Source organism: Poromitra crassiceps (genome assembly GCF_964638095.1).
Source record: "Poromitra crassiceps genome assembly, chromosome: 2".
NCBI lineage: Eukaryota > Metazoa > Chordata > Actinopteri > Beryciformes > Melamphaidae > Poromitra > Poromitra crassiceps.
In genome coordinates this window covers 66743699-66765408 of record NC_139624.1, presented here as the reverse complement: position 1 = coordinate 66765408, position 21710 = coordinate 66743699, and the positions used below count along the sequence as shown (strand labels likewise).

General features: G+C 43.7%; 1 protein-coding gene across 1 annotated transcript in view; it reads right to left on the bottom strand.

Annotated features, from left to right (window-relative positions):
• Window positions 1-11252: 11252 nt before the first annotated feature.
• The window catches only part of nav3 (neuron navigator 3), a gene marked incomplete at its 5' end in the record, with an annotated part of 744909 nt that continues 734451 nt past the window's right edge, over window positions 11253-21710 (bottom strand). Inside the window, 2 exons of the mRNA XM_083631970.1 lie at window positions 11253-11499; window positions 18613-18816. Coding sequence (XP_083488096.1) covers window positions 11380-11499; window positions 18613-18816 — 324 coding nt within the window. The 3' untranslated portion in view covers window positions 11253-11379. The remainder of the gene's footprint in view (window positions 11500-18612; window positions 18817-21710) is intronic.

The window sequence follows — 21710 nt, the reverse complement described above, 5'->3', positions numbered from 1 at the left end:
ACCTACACCACTAACATGCATCTCTTCAATTATGTTTTCAAACCCAGCTGGCTGTATATAACTGAACAACCACAAAGTTGTGACACTTACCCATGGGATCAGTTAATTGTTTTCTGGACATGTTTTGATGGGATTTCTCTCCTTAGATCCCTGGTATCCTGATAAGATCTTCATTTTTCCTAATTGATAACCAAACATTTCCTCATTAAGCCCAGATTGGATTCAGCAGGGGGCGGATACCTCAGCATGGAGGCCCTGCTGGTGTGAAACTATGCAACTACAGAGATGATGTTATCGTTTGCTAATTCAAATATATCTTTTATTATGTGTTAAATGTTCTGTTCCTGAAATACACATCTAGGTCCTTGGGTGAGCTGCAAGTGATAGGAAACTTCACTTCAAATTGGAAAATAAACGTTTCTTCATTGTAGGATACAGGGGGGGAATGGAAAGTTCCTCTCTGCAAGGGGACAAAAGGGCAGGCCGTGGAGAGGTTAAGGTTCAAATGGTCCAGTTGATAAGGTGAACAATGCTCTATTTACGACAAGCTTTCATGTTGAGCCCTGTTAAGGTCTGGAAAACATTACAAGTTTATAGGTTCTCTTTGGGACAAATGGATACGATAGCATCAGCAGAGGTGGGGGGACATTCCACGGGGGGCCCGCAGGATGCAGAATCTCTATGAGGAGGAAAACACCACTATATATTTTGGAAACTAATGAGTGATGTTTTTACCATGCGCTTAGTTGTTATTGCTCATTATTCAATCTCCTTGTTGCTTTTTGATATTACGTTTATAGTATTCACTTAATTGCAAGTATTATCATTTAACTTGTATTAAAATACTATTCAGTTTACTTGTAGGATATTACTAATTTTTACTAATTACTTTTTATATTGTATGTGCATTGATGCATATTGTGCCTATATATCCTACTGATTGACTGAGTGGTTCTGGTATCTTATATGAAATAAAGTTGAGAGCATACACTTTATGCGCTGACCTTTCCCCCAGAGGAGATAGGACCTGCTCTAAGACACAGCACATTGTGAGAAGAGAGGTCCTGGGTTCGAATCTCAGATGGCCAGGCTTTGGTCTCTGGGAATGTACACATTAAAATTTTGATTAATGAACTAACCAAATACATGTATAATTAAAAACTTCTTTTTCAGGTCAGTTGAAAGGATTTCTTAGCTATTTTTATTTTCATTTTAATTTTAAATCCAGCTACTTATTGATGTTAAGAATAAAACTGCTTATGCTTCTTGACTGCTTGCTTGTAAAAATTAAGGAACCATTTGGATTGTAATCCGTGGAATTCCTGATCCAACTTGGGTTTTACCTAGGCGGGCCCAAATAGGGTAGGATTAACCTATGACAGCGTTTTTACTTGACCCCTATGGCCAAGAAATTTCCGTCTGCTCTCCGTCCTGTGACAATTGGATCATTATTGCAATGTTGTATGCTTTGGCTGTATATAACACTATATTTGGAATTTAAATGTATCAAGCTGGTAATATTAGCAAATGTATTGACAGTTGTGTTGGTAGATAGGGAAGTCGATAGATGACTAGTATTCAGTGAGGGTTAGTGCATGTGTTCTCCTGCTGAAGTGCCACGTCACGTGATGCGGACCCCGGAGGGGGAGAAAACACGCCTACCAAGTAAGAGTGACAGAAGGAGAGCTCGCCTAACTACCAATGTCCGCCCAGCAGTGAAGGGTGTCACCAGATGGAGGAGGAGCCTTCGGGGAGAGAACAGCCCATACCAGAAGACAATGCCCCCAAGGAAATGCACTTTATAAGCCCATGCACAAGAGAATTAGGGGTCGGTTTTCAAATGTCTCTTTCCTGATCTGCTACATATCAGCTGTTAGGAAAGACCACTGGAAATCCACCCGGAGATCTCTGAGGGGTAATTTGTATCACTTGACTTGCTCTGTATCATGATTTATGCAATATTCTCTATATAAAATAATGTTCTAAATATCAGAATTGCTTGTCATATTGGTTTTTCATATATCTGGAATTAATTGGACACGCTGGAAAGGTATTAACATCTGTCAACACCTTCTGACCCGTGCGGGCAGTTCTGTCTAGGTTGGACCGGCACCGAAAAATCCTTTCCTATCAGTTTGCATGCTACAGTAACACAGCAGCTAACAGAACAGACAGGCCTCCCATGCCGACCTCCATTGTACGCGAACACAACAGGTTTCCTGTCGGGGCTGTGAGGGGGCGGGGTCTGGACGGGCCCTGTGAATTCTTAGCTTGATGCCTATTGGTTTGGCGGCAAGTGACGTAGTAAATCCATGCAAATTCTGGAACTCTGATTCGCCCTCTCCTGGGGCTCCCAATTTGTGGCAGGGGAGGGAGAGGAATGACTGTAGTAAGTGATCTCATACTTTTACAGATGTTAGTTAACACCCCCAAGTTTATACAAACCACAAAACCCAATCAAAACAGATTTTCACAGTATGGGACCTTTCAGTTATCCTTTATTTATCCCCATGGAGAAATTCATCCTCTGCATCTGACCCATCCTCTACTAGGAACCTTCTTAGAACTAGGAGCAGTGGGCAGCTGCAGTGCAGCGCCCGGGGACCAACTCCAGTTCTTTTACCATTTCCTTGGTCAGGGGCACTGACAGGAGTATTAACCCTAACATACATGTCTTTTGGTGGTGGGAGGAAACCCACACGAACATGTGGAGAACATGCACACTCCACACTCCCTGCCTATTCCTGTGTGTCTGTGTCGTGTTTGTCCATTGTCTGTTGCACCTTCGTTGCCCCCGCCCTTTCAGTGTAAAGCTTCTTTGAGTCCTTGAAAAGCGCTATATAAATCCCATATTATTATTATTATAGAAAGGACCTGGGTCGACCGGGGTTCAAACCCGGGACCTTCTTGCTGTGAGGCAACAGTGCTAACCACTGAGCCACCCATCACCATGCTTTCTCTAACAATAGGACCTTGTGATCAGAGATAAGATTCAGATCCTCATATCGTCTGATATCAACACATTTAATTTATTAGTTTACAATTCACAATTCGTTAACCCGCTGACTGACCACGTTCCCACAGTGAACACTGTATGTGGAAAAATCCTTCATGCTGTCCATGAAAATGTAAGAAAGAAAGAAATAAGAAATGTGGTCAGTTATAGGCAAAAGGTTGGCGAGGGAAAAAAATTGCATAGCCATTTTCAAAGACATCCCTTGACCTCTCACTGTTAGGCTGTGTGTTGTGCTCCCCATGTTTTCCCAGTTTCCCCCTTCCTGTTTCATGTTTGTTCCCAGTCTGTCTGTGCTTGTGTGTGCTGGGCTTGGCCTCCTGGATTCCCTCTTCCATGGTTCATCCTGAGCAGCTGCAGCAGATCCACCAATCAACCCAACAAGCCACCTGCAGCATACCCGGTTCATTCTTCCAGACTCTGCCAGATCGTTCAGTCACCAATGTGGTACAGAGCTTATAGTAGTTTTTGTTACCTGCTAGTTGGAATCCAGAGCGCTTTTGAACTTTCTCCTAATCCTGCTCTCCACCTGTCTCAGGATCATCTTGCCTGCTGTTTCTTGTCATCCTGCCCAGTTTCATCTGCTGTCGCCAGGTTGAATCTGCTGCCTCTTCGCCCAGCACGCTGTCATCACCAGCTTCAACTACAATCAATTGACAATTTAATTTTCTTCTGCCTCGTGGTCTGTTTGCATTTGGGTCCTACATTGAACTACTGTAACACTCACCTCAAGATATCTGAATGAGGATGGGTTCTGTGGGTACCCACAAGTGTCCCTTTCCACACATACCCACTTTATGCTAATCCCATGCAGTTTTTGGTGAAAACCATGAAGTGTTTTGCATGCAGTATAAATGTGTTATTTTTGCCTATTATATTTGAAGTCTTGGAATTGCATGGATTTAACTGGAAAGCTGAGACTCTTGTGGACCTCTAAAATAACCAATTTCTGTTTGTTAGTACATTGTAGCTTACATTTTCTGTAGTATGTGTTGAGCCTGTACTTTAGCAATACGTTCATGTAAATCTGTGCTCCTTATTGCCATAGTAAATTTATATTTTTGTAACATGTAAATTAGGAGGGGGGTACTTCAAGTGTGGTCACCACACTGTGTTAATCCGGGACTGCATTTTATTTTTTATGAATAAATTATTATGAGGTGCCCTTTTTTTCGCTTGAGCACCTGCCCCCCAAAATGTCTGTGCACGTCACTGCACTTGCATACCGGATAACTTTACACAAACACTTGAAAACGTTGAACAAGTTAATATTTAAACTGATGAAACACAAACAAGTCATCACGTCTCAAGTCAAGTCCCGAGTCTTTAACTTCCAAGTCCAAGTCAAGTCTCAAGTCATTCAGTTTTTGTCAAGTCAAGTCGCAAGTGATCGAAACATGAAGGGACTCAAGTCGACTCAAGTCCAAGTCACCAAGTCTCAAGTCTCCATCTCTGGTACTCACCACGCGATGAAATAATAATCCAGTTACGTGAAACGTCATTTTCGTAGTAAATCCCCACACAGAGTTACTTCCTTGTTTGCTTGCACAAAGCACTTCAGCGCATGCGCTGTATGCCTAGGGGCCATACTAGAAAGTAGTTCCGGCTATCTAATTTCTTATCCTTTCACCTTAAAACACCATATTTCCTTACAACTTACATCAGTTTGATACTAAGCCTACCATGTGACTATGAATGTATGTCCTAAATATCTGTCATCCAGAACAGGTGGGTAAACTCTGTTCCCCAAATGTATAGGCAATTAAAGGACGGCTTTTCCGTGGGGGATATGAATATATATTAAATCTCACGCCCCTAAGGTTTTCGAATCCGTTGAAATTTTTGAAATTGGAGCTTCACTCCCAGAGATATCAAGCATCTCTCACATATTTTTTGGGCCAGCCGACGCGTTTCGCGTCATCTGGCCCAAGTCCGCCTTGCGGAAGTCGTGCACCTGTGAACTACAACTGTTGTGAGCCATGGTCCCGCCTCTAGAGGTCCTCCACGCCCCTTCAGAGGTCTGAAGAAAAACAAAAAGGCAGCCATCTTTTTCGACCACCTAGCCTGCTGTAGCTAGGTTAGCTTTCCATAGCTCCTTGCAAAGAGACAATTTTCTCGGGAACGGAAGCACGTACCGACACGGGACTGGCGGCATTGGAAAGCTCGTCAAATTTTACATCTAGTAGTAGGTGCCTTGAAGTAACGAAATCAACACTGAGCAATGTACCCGTTTTTACACATTTTTACAGAAAATAGTTACAACATCAGATGCGCGTAACTCCTACGAAAATGCCTTAAAATGCATGAAATCTTTTTTATGAAGACATCTCCCGACATATATACTTCGGTTTAAATTTGGTGCAATTTGGAGGCAATTTTATTTTCGATTATTTTTTCTTCTTTATATGTTTTATTGTCGAAGCCTTCTTCTTCTTCTTCTTTGAGTTTTATGGCGGTTGGCAAACATATATGTGCATTACCGCCACCTACTGGAGTTTGATATCAGCCAAATGCTCGAGGGGTGGGCATGGAAACGAAGGCCACGGGAGCCCAGTGCATTGTGGGAAATGTAGTATTTTGAGTCCCCGCACCCGCACCTCCCCCCCCCCCCCCCCCCACACAGAGTGGATTTCTGGTGATATCTCAGGCTGTAAACAACCAATTTCAAAAATTTCAACGGATTTGAAAACCTTAGGGGCGTGAGATTTAATATATATTCATATCCCCCACGGAAAAGCCGGCCTTTAACTGAGTATTATTAGTGGATTTACCGTCAAAAACAGAGGCCACAAAAAGCAATCAATGGACACGTGTTTGCTTGTGTGACACCAAATACCATTTATTAGGGCTTTACAAAGACTACAAAATCCTCCAGATGAGTTAAATCACTGTCTCTGTCTATTTACATGATATGTTACATACAAATGTACAAAATATAAAACATTTAAGGACAAATGTTTCACCCCCAAAAAAGCTACCAAAAAAGAAAACGTTCTCTCAAACCGGAGTAAATGCTATAATGGTTCCAACTGAGATGTAACTGCAAGTGTAAAGTGTTAAATATATCGGCTGATCGTCAACACAATGGCATACACTGTTACGGTGTAAAAGTTTGGTAGCTTGGGAACGGATGCGCTAGGACAGGAGTGTGGTGTAGCTGGATGTGGATTTTGCATTCTGGGTTGTGGGAGGTCTAAGTTCTGGTCTGAAACTAGGTTAGGGCCATCCGGTTACCCGGTTACCATCCCCACGGCATGCAACTCACACACCCTTGCAAACATAAGGCCGGTAGTGCGAGCCAGAAATACGCGTGGGAACTGGCAAGTACAAAACACATTGGAGGTGTACGACGCGCGTCAAAACAGCCGCCCCATTTGCCCCCCCATGTACAGCTCCACATCCGCGGTGGCTCCAGCCCAGTAACACTTCATGCCACTGTGCTATTTACAGTGTCGCCACCTTTATGTCGTCTCGTTGTCCCACGCTGTAGTGTGCACGGTCAGTCGGACCGTTGCGTGACGCTTTATGTGTGCCAGGGCCGTCGCACCTGTGCCCTGTGCACACATAGGCGACTGCTGTCGCTGCTGCCCATTCATTTTGTATTGGCATGCCTTGCAAGGCTATGAGTGGCAGACGGCAGCGACCAGAGGAGGGGCTAATTTGAAATTGACCAATTGAAGACGGAAATACAGCAAGACAGCCAATCCTAAAAAAAAATCCCGTATGTGTGCACAGGGCGTAAACACATCGGTAGTGTCACACTGGGGACAAGACGACGACGCGAGGAAATAAGACAGTGGTGTCAGGTGACGCTCAGCTGGCGCACTAGCGTGTCGGGTGTAGAAAATAATGCAGACGAATGGTCATTTTGGCAGGCGTCGTACGCCGCCAATGTGTTTTGCACTAGAGGCTCGGCCGCAGAGACACGTAAAGCTGATCACAGGTAGGATTGTACAGTACAGGATTGTCCTGAGGTTGTGACAACGTCATCGACTGACTTCTTGGTCTCTGGTGGGTGTTGTTGGACCGGTAGCACCTGTGGGTGGTTGGTAAGTGTATACACTATACAGTACAGTGTCAGGTCAGCTCCTGTGTCTCTAACAGCCAGCGAGCTTCACATGGCAGCAAGCGTGTGTTGAAACATCTGGGAGGGGAGGGGAGGACATCATGGTGGGGTGAGGGGGGAACTGGAAAAGTGCCTATTTCTTCTCGGTCAGTGATTGAGTGGAAACGTTGCTATACTGAGTTGGTTGAAAAAGAAAACAGAGTTTCACACTGTACACCGTATGCCTCCTGCATAGGCAAAACATCCAATCATCACAAGACATATACCTGTTTCTGACAGCGTCTTTTGAGTTTTTGCATTTCTTTTTTTTTTCTCCTCTCGGTTTTCAAAGTCGGACCGGTACAATAATTTTCTCAGCGGGTTATTAAGCATAATGTAACATCAACAGGGCAGAATGCATCTTTGATTCACTGTGCAAGACTTAACTATTTACAACCCACCCCGACCTCAAGTGTGCAAAACCAACCCACTCGTTAAACGAAGAGGACAATCAAAATTCAAAATGGCTTCCGTCCAATATGCACGCATACACAAAAGTAAAAGTCTCTTCTCGATGCACCCCCCCCCCCCCCTTTAAAAAGCTCAAAACATGCTCCTTGGGCTAGAAAACTGAAAGGGTTAGGTTGTGCTCCTTTCATTTCAAGTGAGCCCAGCTCAACTGGGTGAAAAACAACAACTAAAAAACACCCCACCCCTTCTTAAATGTTTGTACAATATTGGTCAGTTTTAAATTTCAAATAGAGCATCAAATCTGTATTGTCACAAAGGAGACAGGGTGGTTTGGGGGGGAGTAGAAGTGGTGTTGAGAAGTCTTGTCTCGCTGAGACGAATGCAGCAGCAAGCAGATCTTCATCCTCACCGTCATCATCGTTTGACGTCACATCTTCTCACTACAGCCAACGGGTGATGAAGACACCTCCCAGACTTTTGCACATTTAAGGCAGTGAGAGAGCACCAGTATCACTGTTCCCATCTTCAACCCCTGGACTGACTTATTTCTTGTTGGTACCTATGGTGCCGGATGGGTGCGGTTTGCCACATGGGATTATACCAGAATCTGGGCTCCGTTTGGGGTATTTGATACATACATACCTATGGTATGATAGATAAATGGAAGATAGTTTAAGTCCACTAAAACTATCACACTGTCCACTGTTATTTCCCCAACTGTAGGCCTATAAGCAGGTGTGAAGGCCTGACTCTTTTCGATGTCATATCCAATAAGGAAAAAATCTTATCAAAATGGGAGTAGCCTGGGGGCAAAATCCTATCAAATGGAGCTGAGTGTCTGATTTGATTCATGGTTGAGATTCTCACAGAAAGTCAGTTTTCTCTACTCCCCCTGTGATCTGAATTATCCTGATATGCACGGCAAACCCCACCCAGCTGGTACTCGAGGCAGGTTAAAACAAAAGCTAAAAAAAAAACTATTTGACCCAGTTCTGTCACGAGTCACAGAGAGCGCCGCCTGTTGTGCAGAGGCGTGACCACAGGCTGAGGAGGGCGGAGAGCCTTGAACGACTGAACATACCTTTGTAACCTTGGTCAGCTCTGCGTGTGTGTACGTGTGTGTGCACGTGTGTGTACGTGTGTGTATGTGCACGTTTGGCAGTAAATCAAACGCGAACATTGGCACTTGTCCATGTGTCTTCACAGTAGCGGTGTGTCTGGATGCGTTGTGCTTGTTGTTGTTGTTGTTGGGCAGGGCACCAGCACCACATACAGCCTCAACAGAGGGCCGAGTTGAGGGCAGGACGGAAGCCTGTCTAATAATAATGTAATACTGTATTGATGCCTGTAGGGCAGAAGAGGCTTTGAAGGTCCAGTGGAAAACTGTGTGTAAATAATGACTAAATATATATAGCAACTGGTTCAGACTGAGAGATACCCTGAAAAAGGAGGTGGTGGTAAACGGTCTTGTCTTTAGCCCTAGTCTCTCCTTCGAAACAGTAAGATGAGCCAATTCAGTTAACCTGAACAGCTGTTTTTTTCCACTTTGTTTGTTAGGTAGCTAACTAGGCAGCAGGCTTATTTAGCGAGGCAACCAATGTTAATTAGACTATAGAGTACCGCAGGGATGACGTATTTTTGTAGGCTTACCCAGAAATCGCCGCCATGCTGGTTCGTAAGGGGAAAAGTGAATGGGATTTTAGTAGGCCTATGGGGATTTTGGTTAAATGCATGAAATAAGGTCTGGGGTTAAGAAAAGTTTATGAAACAGCAAACTTTGTGTTCGACAAGATAATCTTCACAAACGAGGACCACTTTTATGACGTTTTCTGAAAATCGCATGAAAACGCATTTATCCTTCAAAAGTCATAAAAGTGGTCCTCATTTGTAAAGATGATCTTGCTGAACACAAACTTCGCTGTTTCATAAACTTTTGTTAACCACAGACCTTATGTCATGCATTTAACCAAAATACCCATACAAAAATCCCATTCACTTATCCCCCTACGAACCGGAAGTGCTAATTCCGGAGTCATTCCTTGTGGTTCTCTATTAGCTAGCACAAGTCTACAGATACATTGGACTATAGAGACAGCTCAACTTCCAGCCACTTGCCTCTTCCGGTCTCCTAAATGTCTCTGATAATAGAGCCAGACATTTAGGCTGTTATTCATAAATTATACTCTTCCACGTAATAAAATAGTCCCTACTCCAGCTGCACAACCGACGCAGTTGCTGAACGTAACGTCAGCTACTAGCTAGACAGGCTTGGTGACGAACAGCTAACATTAGCTAGCGGCTAATGCTTGTGCTAACGTTAGGTTATCGTTAGGTCCGAGGGTAGGTGGCATTTTTTTCTGGAGATCACGTGTCCGGTAGGCACTACTCAATCCACTTGTCCATAGATAAGCCACCCCGGAGGTCGAAGTTAAACTCAAATGTTTCTATTTCGGTAGGCAGCTAGCGAACATTGTTACCGTTAACAATACCCCCCCCCCCCATGCCTTCGCCATCCTGGGAAAAAAATATTGCTTACCATTAGCTAGCTTGTGGCTAGCTAGCTCAGATGTCGCATACTGATGACATCACTAGCAGGAGATGACAGTAAACACTACCGCAAGGCACTCTGGGTATTATGGTGACACAGGTTTGCGTGGCTAGCAGGCTAGCTAGCTACCATTTGTTTTCTCAGAGGCAGAGTGTTTCGGAGCTGCAGCTGTAGCTGTGGTATACGCTAAATATACCACAGCTGTGAACCAATCAGATTGCTTGATTTGAGAGAGCCGTTTTATAACATGTCATACTCTTGGTGGAGCCTGGAATGAGCTGTCTCTATAATCCAATATCTCTGGTGACTAGCAGTAACGTCTGCTTCAGCTGGATGATCTAAGAACATCTATCAGATCAAGTGCAAAATGACGAGTCTCGAGGCAAAAACAGCACAGAAATGAACCGTCTGATGGGCAAGTTGTACGTTTAGAAACACAACCGGCTGTTCACAGAGCTGAGGACGTCCAACATGGCCACCAGAGGGAGCATTACGTCACCTGAAAGCTTGAACCCCGGCCTCCTTACTCACTGCTCCACTCTGCTGCGCGTGTGTAAGTGCATCTCTGTGTGGGTGTGTGTGTGTGTGTGTGTGTGTGTGTGTGTGTGTGTGAGAGAGAGAAGCACCTCTGTAAACAAGGAGAATCAAACAACAGAACCGGCCCTCACTGTAAACATCTGAAGATAATGTAGAACTGTGATTGAAAAAAGTAAAAATCCAGTTTCACCACTTCAAACTCTTCCCTCTCTCTCTCTCTGTGTGTGTGTCTGACGTGTTGTAGGCCGCGTGGCACTCCAGGTGAAGAGGATGGCGGGATCTGACTCGCCCGTCGGAAGTCAACTCCGGAGGAAATACTGCCGCGCAACTGACACCTCCTGCCTACACATATATGAAGAGTTCTATTGGAAAATAATATAGGCTACATCCATTTTGAAACAGAAATCATTAGTTTAAGCTCACCGTCTGACATCTCTAAAATATAGGCAATCTGATCTGTGTTTATCATTTTGTTCACCGAGGACTTAAGTTGGCTAATGCCCTTTACAATAATCTGTTTTAATCTTGTGCTATCCATCATTTTGTAAGAATAGATTTTATTATTTTCCAAATGGTGGATATGCCATTTCTGATACTAAAACTCTTCATATATCATATATCTTATCATATATCTGTGCATTGTTAGGGTGTCTCGTAGCAACCAAGGTTAAAAAGTTCCAAGGTTCTGAAGTTCAGAGCATCCGGGGTTCCAGGATTCAAAAGTTCCAAGGTTCCGAGGATCCAGGGATCCAGAGTCTCCTGGTCTCATAGCGCCGACTCCAGCGAGGAGTCCAGCTGGTCGTCATGGTGACCGGTGCTGTCGCTGTCACAGCTCTGTGTGCTGGAGTAGTTGGCCGCCTCCTGCAGCCGCAGCAGCATGTTCATCTGCAAACACACGCACGCACGCACGCACACACACACACACACACAGACACACACACACACACACACACACACACACACACACACACACACACACACACACACAAACCTTAATAACTGAGACTCTATAAGTGGAAAATATAAGGTACATACAACAGCTTGGAAATGGCAGATATAGTGCATGCACAGTGATGGGGTAGATCACACCTACAGTTCTTAGTTTTCTCGTTCTGAGCGTGGATAAGGTACGCACGGCGGGAGTGGCCATTGGGAGAACAATAATTGATGATGTGACCATGATTTACTGTAACCAGCTCTTGTTTTCTTTTGTCGTGCACGGGAGGTACAATTCTCTCCCTCGATTTCCTCTTTATGTGCGCACAAATTACCAAAACGTGCCCTCAAAATAGTGATATTGTGGTCTCGATATATTATACTATGCTATAAAAAAAGCATTTAGAATACCTGGAATGAGTAAATCACTCTCTACCGCCGCAATTAAATAAAAAGGGAAGAGAACTCGTCTCATCTGCACTGGAGCTAATGGTCTAAATAATGCACATTGCACAAGTGAAACAGCTGGGACTTTGTTTCAAAGTGTTCCTAGAATGAGCTTTGGCACACCTATGAGGCTCCAACTGGTCATGCCTCGACACACACACGCGCACGCACACACACACACCTACACACACGCACACACGCGTGCGCGCACACACACGGACACACACCTACACACGCACACACACACCTACACACACGCACACACAGACACACACCTACACACACACAGACACACACCTACACACATGCACGCACGCGTGCGCGCACACACACGGACACACACCTACACACACGCACACACACACACACAGAAAGATTAACTCTGGGTGGTGAGAGAGAGCGAGAGAGCGAGCAAGATAATTAATTTCCATTCTTAGGGTTATTGCAGCCCAAGAGGAATTAAAGGGTAGTCATTAGAGGTCTTCGGGTATGCCCGAACCCCCGAATACGCGAGGTTCCGACCCGGACCCGGCCGGGTCTGGGTCCATTCAAAAGAAGTGACTCTGGGTCTGGGTCGGTTCCGGTAGCAATTGTCACGGGTCTCGGGTCCCGAGACTTGGGTCCAATAAGACCCAAGTGACCGGCGAGTGGCTGTCTCAGAGCTGTAAATCACCCCGACCCACTTTTTTTTCCATCCCCCCTCCCCTCCCGAGTCTGTGCGAGCCGAGATCAGCGCTGATCACGAGAGAAACGCATCAAAACAGCACACGTGAGGCTTGTTGTCACAAACTGCAAGTAAATCCATAGAGAAAATAACTAGCAAAGAGCGTTCCCATCTGCATTGAAAATTACTTCCTCGTTTGCCTGAGGCACATGTGTGCGCATGTGTACGCATGTGGTCACATGCGCCTCAGGCAAACGAGGAAGTGATTTTCGTTGCAGAGAGGTAACCCTCTTGCTGGCTCCTCTCGCTATGGATTTAATTGAAGATGACTGTTTCCCGTACTTTTGGATAATTATTCGATGATCGCATGGTGAGTACTACACAAGTCACAACATGTATGTGATTGTTTCTAGCGCTGTTGTGTGTGTTTTTGGTGTGTAAAGAGGGCAGCGGGATGTTTTATTATTTCATTGGTGTGACTTTTACTTTGGTACTCAGTAATGTGCGCTCTCTCTCCTTCACTTCCGGTCTGCCGGTGAGCTGCGGACAATTGCCACAGCTGTGGCAAATCGGGACAATCAAGTCGGCGTCTCCCCTATAGACCAAATCAGCGGGATGTTTACATTTACTTCCGGGTACCCCTGAGGTCCACACATTATAATGGCGGTGGACGGCACAAACTGACGTGTTGAAGACAAAAACAGACAAAGAAGACAAAAATGGTTCGTCCGTGTTGTGTTGTTGTTTAATATCATTCATAACAACACTTTCACTAACGTTAGTGGAGACCAGACTAGCTAATTTACCTGTTGGACCAGACTAGAGTAGACTTGAAGCTAAATTAAATTGACGTGGCGTCAGTAGCTCTGTCTGTACCAGGCTCTTTCTCGCCGAGAAGAGCCTGGTGACGCGAGGTTACTCTGTCTGTAACGTAAAAAAACAGCGAGTTTGACAGTCAAACAAACGTTATTAGCTAGCTAACACTACATAAAACAAACACAGAAGAAAGGCTAGATACGTCGGACAAGCATGTTTACCAACCGTTTAACCATTTAAATTGAAAGTAGTCGGCCGAAAACAACGAGAGGGTTTGACAGCATTTATTTGACAACACGCACATTTAAACCTGCCGCCTTCCCCAAGTGGTACCCGGAAGTAAATTTGTTTACATGGTGACGTCACGGTGATTTGGTCTATTAAAGGATTGTTAGCAGTGACTGTCGGCAGTGTTCCAGAGTGAGTAAGGCGGAGGCTGTGCGTCTGTTCCTGTGGTATTGTAAACTTTGACTTTGAGAACAACCTTTCCTTGATCGTGAGCTTATGGTGCTGGGGCATCGAGTTAAACCTTGCTTCCATAGCAGAGATTCTTCCTGCTAACTAGTTGTCCTCCCGCCTGTCACTCTGGGGCGCTGATCCTTGCGTGCACGCAATTCGATTCTAACTTGTATACTGTATTTATATTGTTGCCTTTTACCCCTTTGATTTACTTGGCTGTATTGGATGTGCTTTTGTTATATTTCGAGGAACATTGTAACGTCGATCACTACTAACCTGTGTGTTTTGAGTGCATATAACCCACAATCATCTGAACCTTATTTTACCTGAGTCTTAATAGTGTCTTCTCAGTTAGTGTGTTTTATTGCTTGTTCAGTATGTGCTGTGTGGACTGCCCACCGGATTTTATCTAATGACTGTACTGTATTGTTGTTCCTTGAGATTGAGTAAAGCATTGTGTCAAATCTATCCTGTGTCCTGTCTCCTACATACTTACTGAGGTGCTCCTACCCATGGTGTATTTATTACCGTTTTGGCACGGTTACGTGTGTGTGTGTGTGTGTGTGTGTGTGTGTGTGTGTGTGTGTGTGTGTGTGTGTGTGTGTGTGCATACAGGAGTCTACTACCACTAGGTATCTGTTGTTCACTTTGCACAGGGGCGTTTATAGGGAGTGGCCAGGGGTGGCACTGGCTCCACCCCAGGTGCCACCCCAAAATCCTGAGGATGCTGACATCTGTGGCCGACATGATTGTCTTTCAGAGGCTGCAGCGAATTAATAATAATCAATTAATAATGAATAATTGTGTGTCCTGGTGGCTCGGCTGGTGGCACGCATAAGACGGAGGCCCTCGGTCCTTCGCGCAGCCGACACGGGTTCGGGTCCGACCCGGGGTCTTTTGTCGCATGTCATCCCCTCTCTCTCCCCACCTTTCCTGTCTGCCTACTGTCTTAAATAAATAAAGGGAACATGCCCCCCTGTGTGTGTGTGTGTGTGTGTGTGTGTGTACTACACTAAACTCCCCATACTAAGGCTCCTTAACAGAATAATGACTTGATTTAACCTGAACTATACTACACTAAACTTGCCATACTAAGGCTCCTTAACGGAATAACAACTTGATTTAACCTGAACTATACTACACTAAACTCCCCATACTAAGGCTCCTTAACGGAATAACAACTTGATTTAACCTGAACTAGCCTATACTACACTAAACTCACCATACTAAGGCTCCTTAAAGGAATAATGACTTGATTTAACCTGAACTATACTACACTAAACCTGCCATACTAAGGCTCCTTAACGGAATAACAACTTGATTTAACCTGAACTATACTACACTAAACTCCCCATACTAAGGCTCCTTAACGGAATAACAAATTGATTTACCCTGAACTATACTACACTAAACTCACCATACTAAGGCTCCTTAATGGAATAATGACTTGATTTAACCTGAACTATACTACACTAAACTCCCCATACTAAGGCTCCTTAACAGAATAACAACTTGATTTAACCTGAACTATACTACACTAAACTTGCCATATAAGGCTCCTTAACAGAATAACAACTTGATTTAACCTGAACTATACTACACTAAACTCCCCATACTAAGGCTCCTTAACGGAATAACGACTTGAATTAACCTGAACGATACTACACTAAACTCGCCATACTTAAAGGGGGACTTACCACCCAGATATGTAACAAAACGGCATGCTGCTTGATTTGAAAAAACCTATGGGAAAAACCAAGAAATTACGTCTCCTCTTGTCTCACTAATACTCTTTGGCTTTGCTCAGCTCAGGATTTTTTTTCCGGAAATCGACGCCATGACCGTTTGCTCACCGCCTCGAAATAAGTTATTTGAGAGCTACAATATCTTTATAAATATCAACAACTAGCCAACGCTGGTGGCCTGTATGGAAACAGCATTGCTCAAAATGGTTGAAAGTTATATCAATTTGGTAATTCAGTGGCGAACTAGAAATTGACTTATTTTTCTCCCATGTGTGTGTATGTGGCGTCTGTTACTATCGTTAAAAGAGCCTAGTGACGCGAGCCTGGTTACCCCAGAACAGCACAATAGGACAATAGAACGCTCTCAACACGCTCATGTAATCACAATGCGAGATTTCTCCACGTTATGCCCTTGTCCAACTTGCCATATAGACCACTATGAAGTCCCTTTTTAATTTTCGTTTCTCCCTTTTTCGTGATTCTTGTCAAAAGTTACAGTAGTGCACCTCTGATTTTTCCTCTCGAGTGCAGGACAGGGCTGCAGAGCTCCCTCCTCCTCCTCCTCATACCCTGGCTGCTCAATCCATTCCAGTCTGTCCAAACTTAATACCAATCTAATCTCAGTATGAGATGCAGGGAAATACAGTATATGATAGTAGCCGATGTGTTTAGAGCAGCATTGTCACGTCGTAGTATAGCGTTATATTTTACATGTGTGCTAAACTGCGATGAGATTTGTTTGCGGAAATGACGGCGGGGATGAAAGTTGCTGCCAGACAGCAGAGGAGGAGGAGGGGAGGCTCACTTTGGTCCGCTCGGAGCTGCTGCAAACACACATTCTCACCCCTCCCTCCTCCTCCTCTCTCTCTCGGCACAATCAAGTGGTTGAGTAGTTCTCAATGTGGGGCCAGGGGACCACCAGTGGTCCTTGAGAGGATTCCAGGATTCTCTGTTGTCTCTCAACCTAATATATATGGAATTCTGGACAAAATCATATCTAGGCTACATAAAAGAAAAAAGAAAAATCAGATTTGCATCTGAGAGACCAAATCTCATCATATGGGGGTCCATTGCCACAATGTGAACTAAATTAGGGCTCCTTAGTGTTTTTCCATCTTGCCTAGTTGTATAGGCTTTGGAGATGCACCAAGATGCACGTGCTAACCCCACCGTGACGTCAGGATGTACCAAATCTCCCATTCATTTGAGGGCAAAAAAAAGCAGTGTTCAACCCATAGAGGGCACTTATGTGGCTGAAAATGATACAAATGGTACAATGGCACCAGTTTGGTCTCAAATGTGGAAATTTTGACCAGAATTCTTCACACACCACCCCCAAAGTCATATTGGTTAAAAGCTGAAAAAAAGTGTTTTGGGGGTAAGTTACACTTTAAAGGCCCAATCCGTCAATACTCACTGACGCACCATACTCGCACGCGCACAAGCAGTTGCCTGGCAACAGCAGAGCTTGTTGGTTGCTTTGTAACGTTAACTCATAAAAGTCAATTGAAAACGGCAACCTGGACAATTTATCGGTCAGATCAGCCTCGAGATGCCCAGGAAGGATTCTGGATGAATTAGGGGACGTTATTGTGGCATGTTTGGCCGTGTTTTGGCTTGCGTTGGCTGCTGGGAAGTCGATACTCATGTTAGCACAAGCCAGGAAATAGCCTGCTCCCCCTGTATGTATGGTACCGTGTAATGCCTGGAGTTGACCAAACTGAACAATCAAACAATGTTTCATAAGCATAACAGCAACGTTAGGCATATTTAGGACTGTTAAATTCATTATCCACACAAGACGGTAACGTTATTAGTGGGGCTGGTGGTAATTTCTATAAATGTAAATTGATATTAGTTAGCCGCGATTAGCATCAAGGCAAGCTAACGTTACTATGTACAGTCCCACTGCAGCTAACTGCAGTCAGAGCCTGCTGGCTGCGGGAAGTGGATAATCATGTTAGCACAAGCCAGGAAATAGCCTGCTCCCCCTGTATGTACGGTACCGTGTAATGCCTGGAGTTGACCAAACTGAACAGTCAAACAATGTACCGTAAGCATAACAGACAGTAGGCTAACGTTAGGCATATTTCCGACTGTTAGATTCATTATCAACACAAGACAGTAACGTTATTAGTGGGGCTGGTGGTAATTTCTATAAATATAGCTAAATCTATTAGTTAGCCGCGTATAGCATCAAGCTAACGTTATGTTATATTAGGCAGACTCACCACCGCAGCTAAACAATAATGTTCCATGACCATAAGCATAACGGTAGTAACGTTAGGGTTGCATTACGTCACACAAGACGGTAATGTTAGCAGAGTTTCTGACCAGGTGGTCAGATACTTGTACTACGGAGTGACAGTAAAAATCTTGAATCTTGAAAACCCATTAGCAAGCAGCTAACGTTATCTGGTCAAAACCACATTAAAGTAGCTACAAGCAGCAAGTTTCCTTCATGAACCGAAAACACAGTCCTGACTCTAGTTTCCCCCCGATGTCGGTCAGATTGCTGCTGTCTGGCCAGACGGGCTTCATTAGATACAGTAAATATTTATTTATTTATTTAGTGTGGACTTTTTCTGGAGTCTGTGTTGTTTCCTTTTGCTAGCAGCTAGCGACGAACGTAATGTTAAAAGCTACTTTAGCCATTTCCTGTTAGCCGGCGTCTAGGACAAGAGGCTCATGAACGCGCGCAGACGTCACATCCTCTAGCTGTGGCGGGAAATGCTATCCCCTTCGAAACTGCGGTTTTTCCATGTATCTTCTGAACGGCTGGTTGGAGAGAAACACCCCTGGTCGCCATTTTTAAGTTACGTCAAGGCGCATTCACTCAGTGCCAATAATAAACACTTTGTGCACATTTATTTCTCGCCAGAACCAACGGAATGAGCCTTTAATGGAATAACGACATGTATGGTTCCTCACCAGCGGGTCTCCCTCGGTGTCGCTCTGGGACACCTGTTTGGAGGAGGCCCCCTCCTTGGAGGAGCTGTAGCCATCGTAGCCCACGTCTTCGGGCCGCAGCTGCAGCAGCGCCTGGCCGTCCTGCTGCAGCGAGGCGGCGCTCCACGGGGACGTGTCGCTCACCCACTGGGACGGGTCCTCCCATGCCGCACGCTTCCCGTACAGCTGGGGGCATGGACAAGACATGGAGACGAGGTGTGGGTGAGGGGGCAGAACTGACACACACCGCCATGAGGAACCTGTAGGTCCTATAGGTTCCTCATGTCAGATGTGTTTTATTTTTGTATCACAGTGCATTTATTTATTTTTTTAATGCTGAAAATTGGGGAGGCTAGAACAGTGGTTCTCAGCGTGAGGTCCGGCGACCACCAGGGGTCCTTGAGTGGGTTCCAGGGGGTCCCCAACAAACTGATGAATTGTTAAACTTCAGCATTATTTCATTTACAAGAAGTTACCACAATTAGAGCATAAGAAAAATGATTATTTTGATCATAGTCATGGGATTCTGGACAAAATCATATCTGACAGTAAAAATATTCTCAGATCTGAGTTTGAGAGACAAAATCTCATCTTGGCTGTGGCTGTAACGTGGAATACTGTAAATTAGGATTCTTCATATGAAAAAGGTTGAGAATAACTGGTCTAGAAGATGAGATGCTAAAGCGTATGACATCCATTGGCAATTACACCTCCGACATAACTCAAATGATATGTGGGGTCCCTCACGGTTCCATCATGGGGCCTGTTCTATTTAACCTATACATGCTCCCTTTAGCTCTAATTATGCAAATAAATCATATAGCCTACCATAACTATGCAGATGATACACAACTGTACATAACTCTTTCGTCAGGCGATCATGCTCCCATTGACTCACTCGGTCAGTGCATTGATCAAATTAACGACTGGATGTGTAAAAACTTCCTCCAGCTTAATAAAGACAAAACTGAGGTGATCGTTTTTGGTCCGAAAGAACGACGACTTCAAATTGCAGCCTACCTCGAGGTTCTTTCCTTGAAGCCAAAGGACCAAGTAAAAAACCTTGGAGTTACTATCGACTCCGATCTTAATTTCAGCTCACACATTAAGTCGGTCAGAAAATCTGCTTTTTATCATCTTAAAAATATTGCTCGGATTAGGGGCTTCATGTCCAGTCAGGACTTAGAAAAACTAATTCATGCCTTTATTTACAGTAGATTAGACTACTGTAACAGCCTTTTTTCCGGTCTCTCAAATAAAGAACTTAGGCAACTCCAGCTCATTCAAAATGCTGCTGCTAGGGTCTTAACTAGGACTGGGAGGGCTAATCATATTACCCCTGTTCTTAAATCTCTACACTGGCTCCTTGTAGGTTACAGAATAAAATTTTAAATCCTTCTTTTAGCCTACAAATCACTCAACGGCCTAGGCCCACAATACATAGCAGATCTCCTCCCTCGCTATGAACCAACTAGACCTCTCAGGTCAGCTGGGTCCGGCCTAATAGCTGTCCCAAGGATCCACTCGAACCAGGGCAGGGCCGCCTTTACACACTGTGCTGGTGTTAGCTGGAACAACCTGCCTGAGGACCTCAGATTTTCCTCAACACTTCCTATTTTTAAAAATGGTCTAAAAACTTTTCTGTTTAGCACTGCTTTTAACTGTTGAAATGTCTATTTATCCTATTATTTTCCTGTATTGACCAAACGTGTAGCATCTTACTGCTTTTTGCTTTTTATTGTCTTTTTATCTTCTTTTATTCTCTTATGTCTGTAATGTCTTGTGAAGCACTTTGAATTGCTTTATGTATGAAATGTGCTATATAAATAAAATTGACTTGACTTGACTTGACTTGACACGTTAAGCTGAATAAAATGTCTATTTCTCTAGCATGGAACAGCACCCTGATGAAGGTATAGGTGAATTCATATAGGTATTACATATTATTTCTTAGCAATTAAAGGCTTTTTAACTTTCAAACCTATAGGAGAGCCTGGACTTGGATTTGTTACAAGGACACATTTGTGGTCATAATATATCCTTTCTGTCTTTATGGGACATGATCTGCACAGCATTTAGGAGTTTGAAACATGTTTCCTCCCGAGAGTTTTTTTTTGCAGCCTCGCAGAGTTAAAAAAGAAATATTAGCAAGAAAATTGGTTAAAACAAAAACACTGAATATCAACATAAAATTTCAGCAATCGCAACTAAAAAATATCAGTCTGCAAAACCCCATAATCGATCAAACCCTAATAAGAATAGTGGTTCGACTCCAAAACAGTTCAACGATAAAGAAACAAAACAGTCAAGGCAGTTAAGAAAGTAAAATAAAGGCACATGAAAGTAATTTTCAAGGTCCTCAAACAGCAGTTTACAGCAAGTCCTCGAGGTTTCACTCTCTACTACAGGTACAGTATATCAGCTTTATCATTTATCATTAACACATTTCCAAACTGCTAAAAGTAGGTTTTACAGTATATCAGCTTTATCATTTAACACGTTTCCAATCTGCTCAAAGTAGGTTTTACAGTATATCAGCTTTATCATTTAACACGTTTCCAATCTGCTAAAAGTAGGTTCTACAGTATATCAGCTTTATCATTTAACACATTTCCAAACTGCTAAAAGTAGGTTTTACAGTATATCAGCTTTATCATTTAACACGTTTCCAATCTGCTAAAAGTAGGTTTTACAGTATATCAGCTTTATCATTTATCATTAACCCATTGATACCTGATGCAGCATTTGTGTGTGTATCCCTTTAAGGGATACACACACAAATTAGGGATATACACGCAAATGCTGCATCAGGTATCAATGGGTTAACACATTTCCAAACTGCTAAAAGTAGGTTTTACAGTATATCAGCTTTATCATTTAACACATTTCCAATTTGCTAAAAGTAGGTTTTACAGTATATCAGCTTTATCATTTAACACGTTTCCAATCTGCTAAAAGTAGGTTTTACAGTATATCAGCTTTATCATTTAACACGTTTCCAATCTGCTAAAAGTAGGTTTTACAGTATATCAGCTTTATCATTTAACAGGTTTCCAATCTGCTAAAAGTAGGTTTTACAG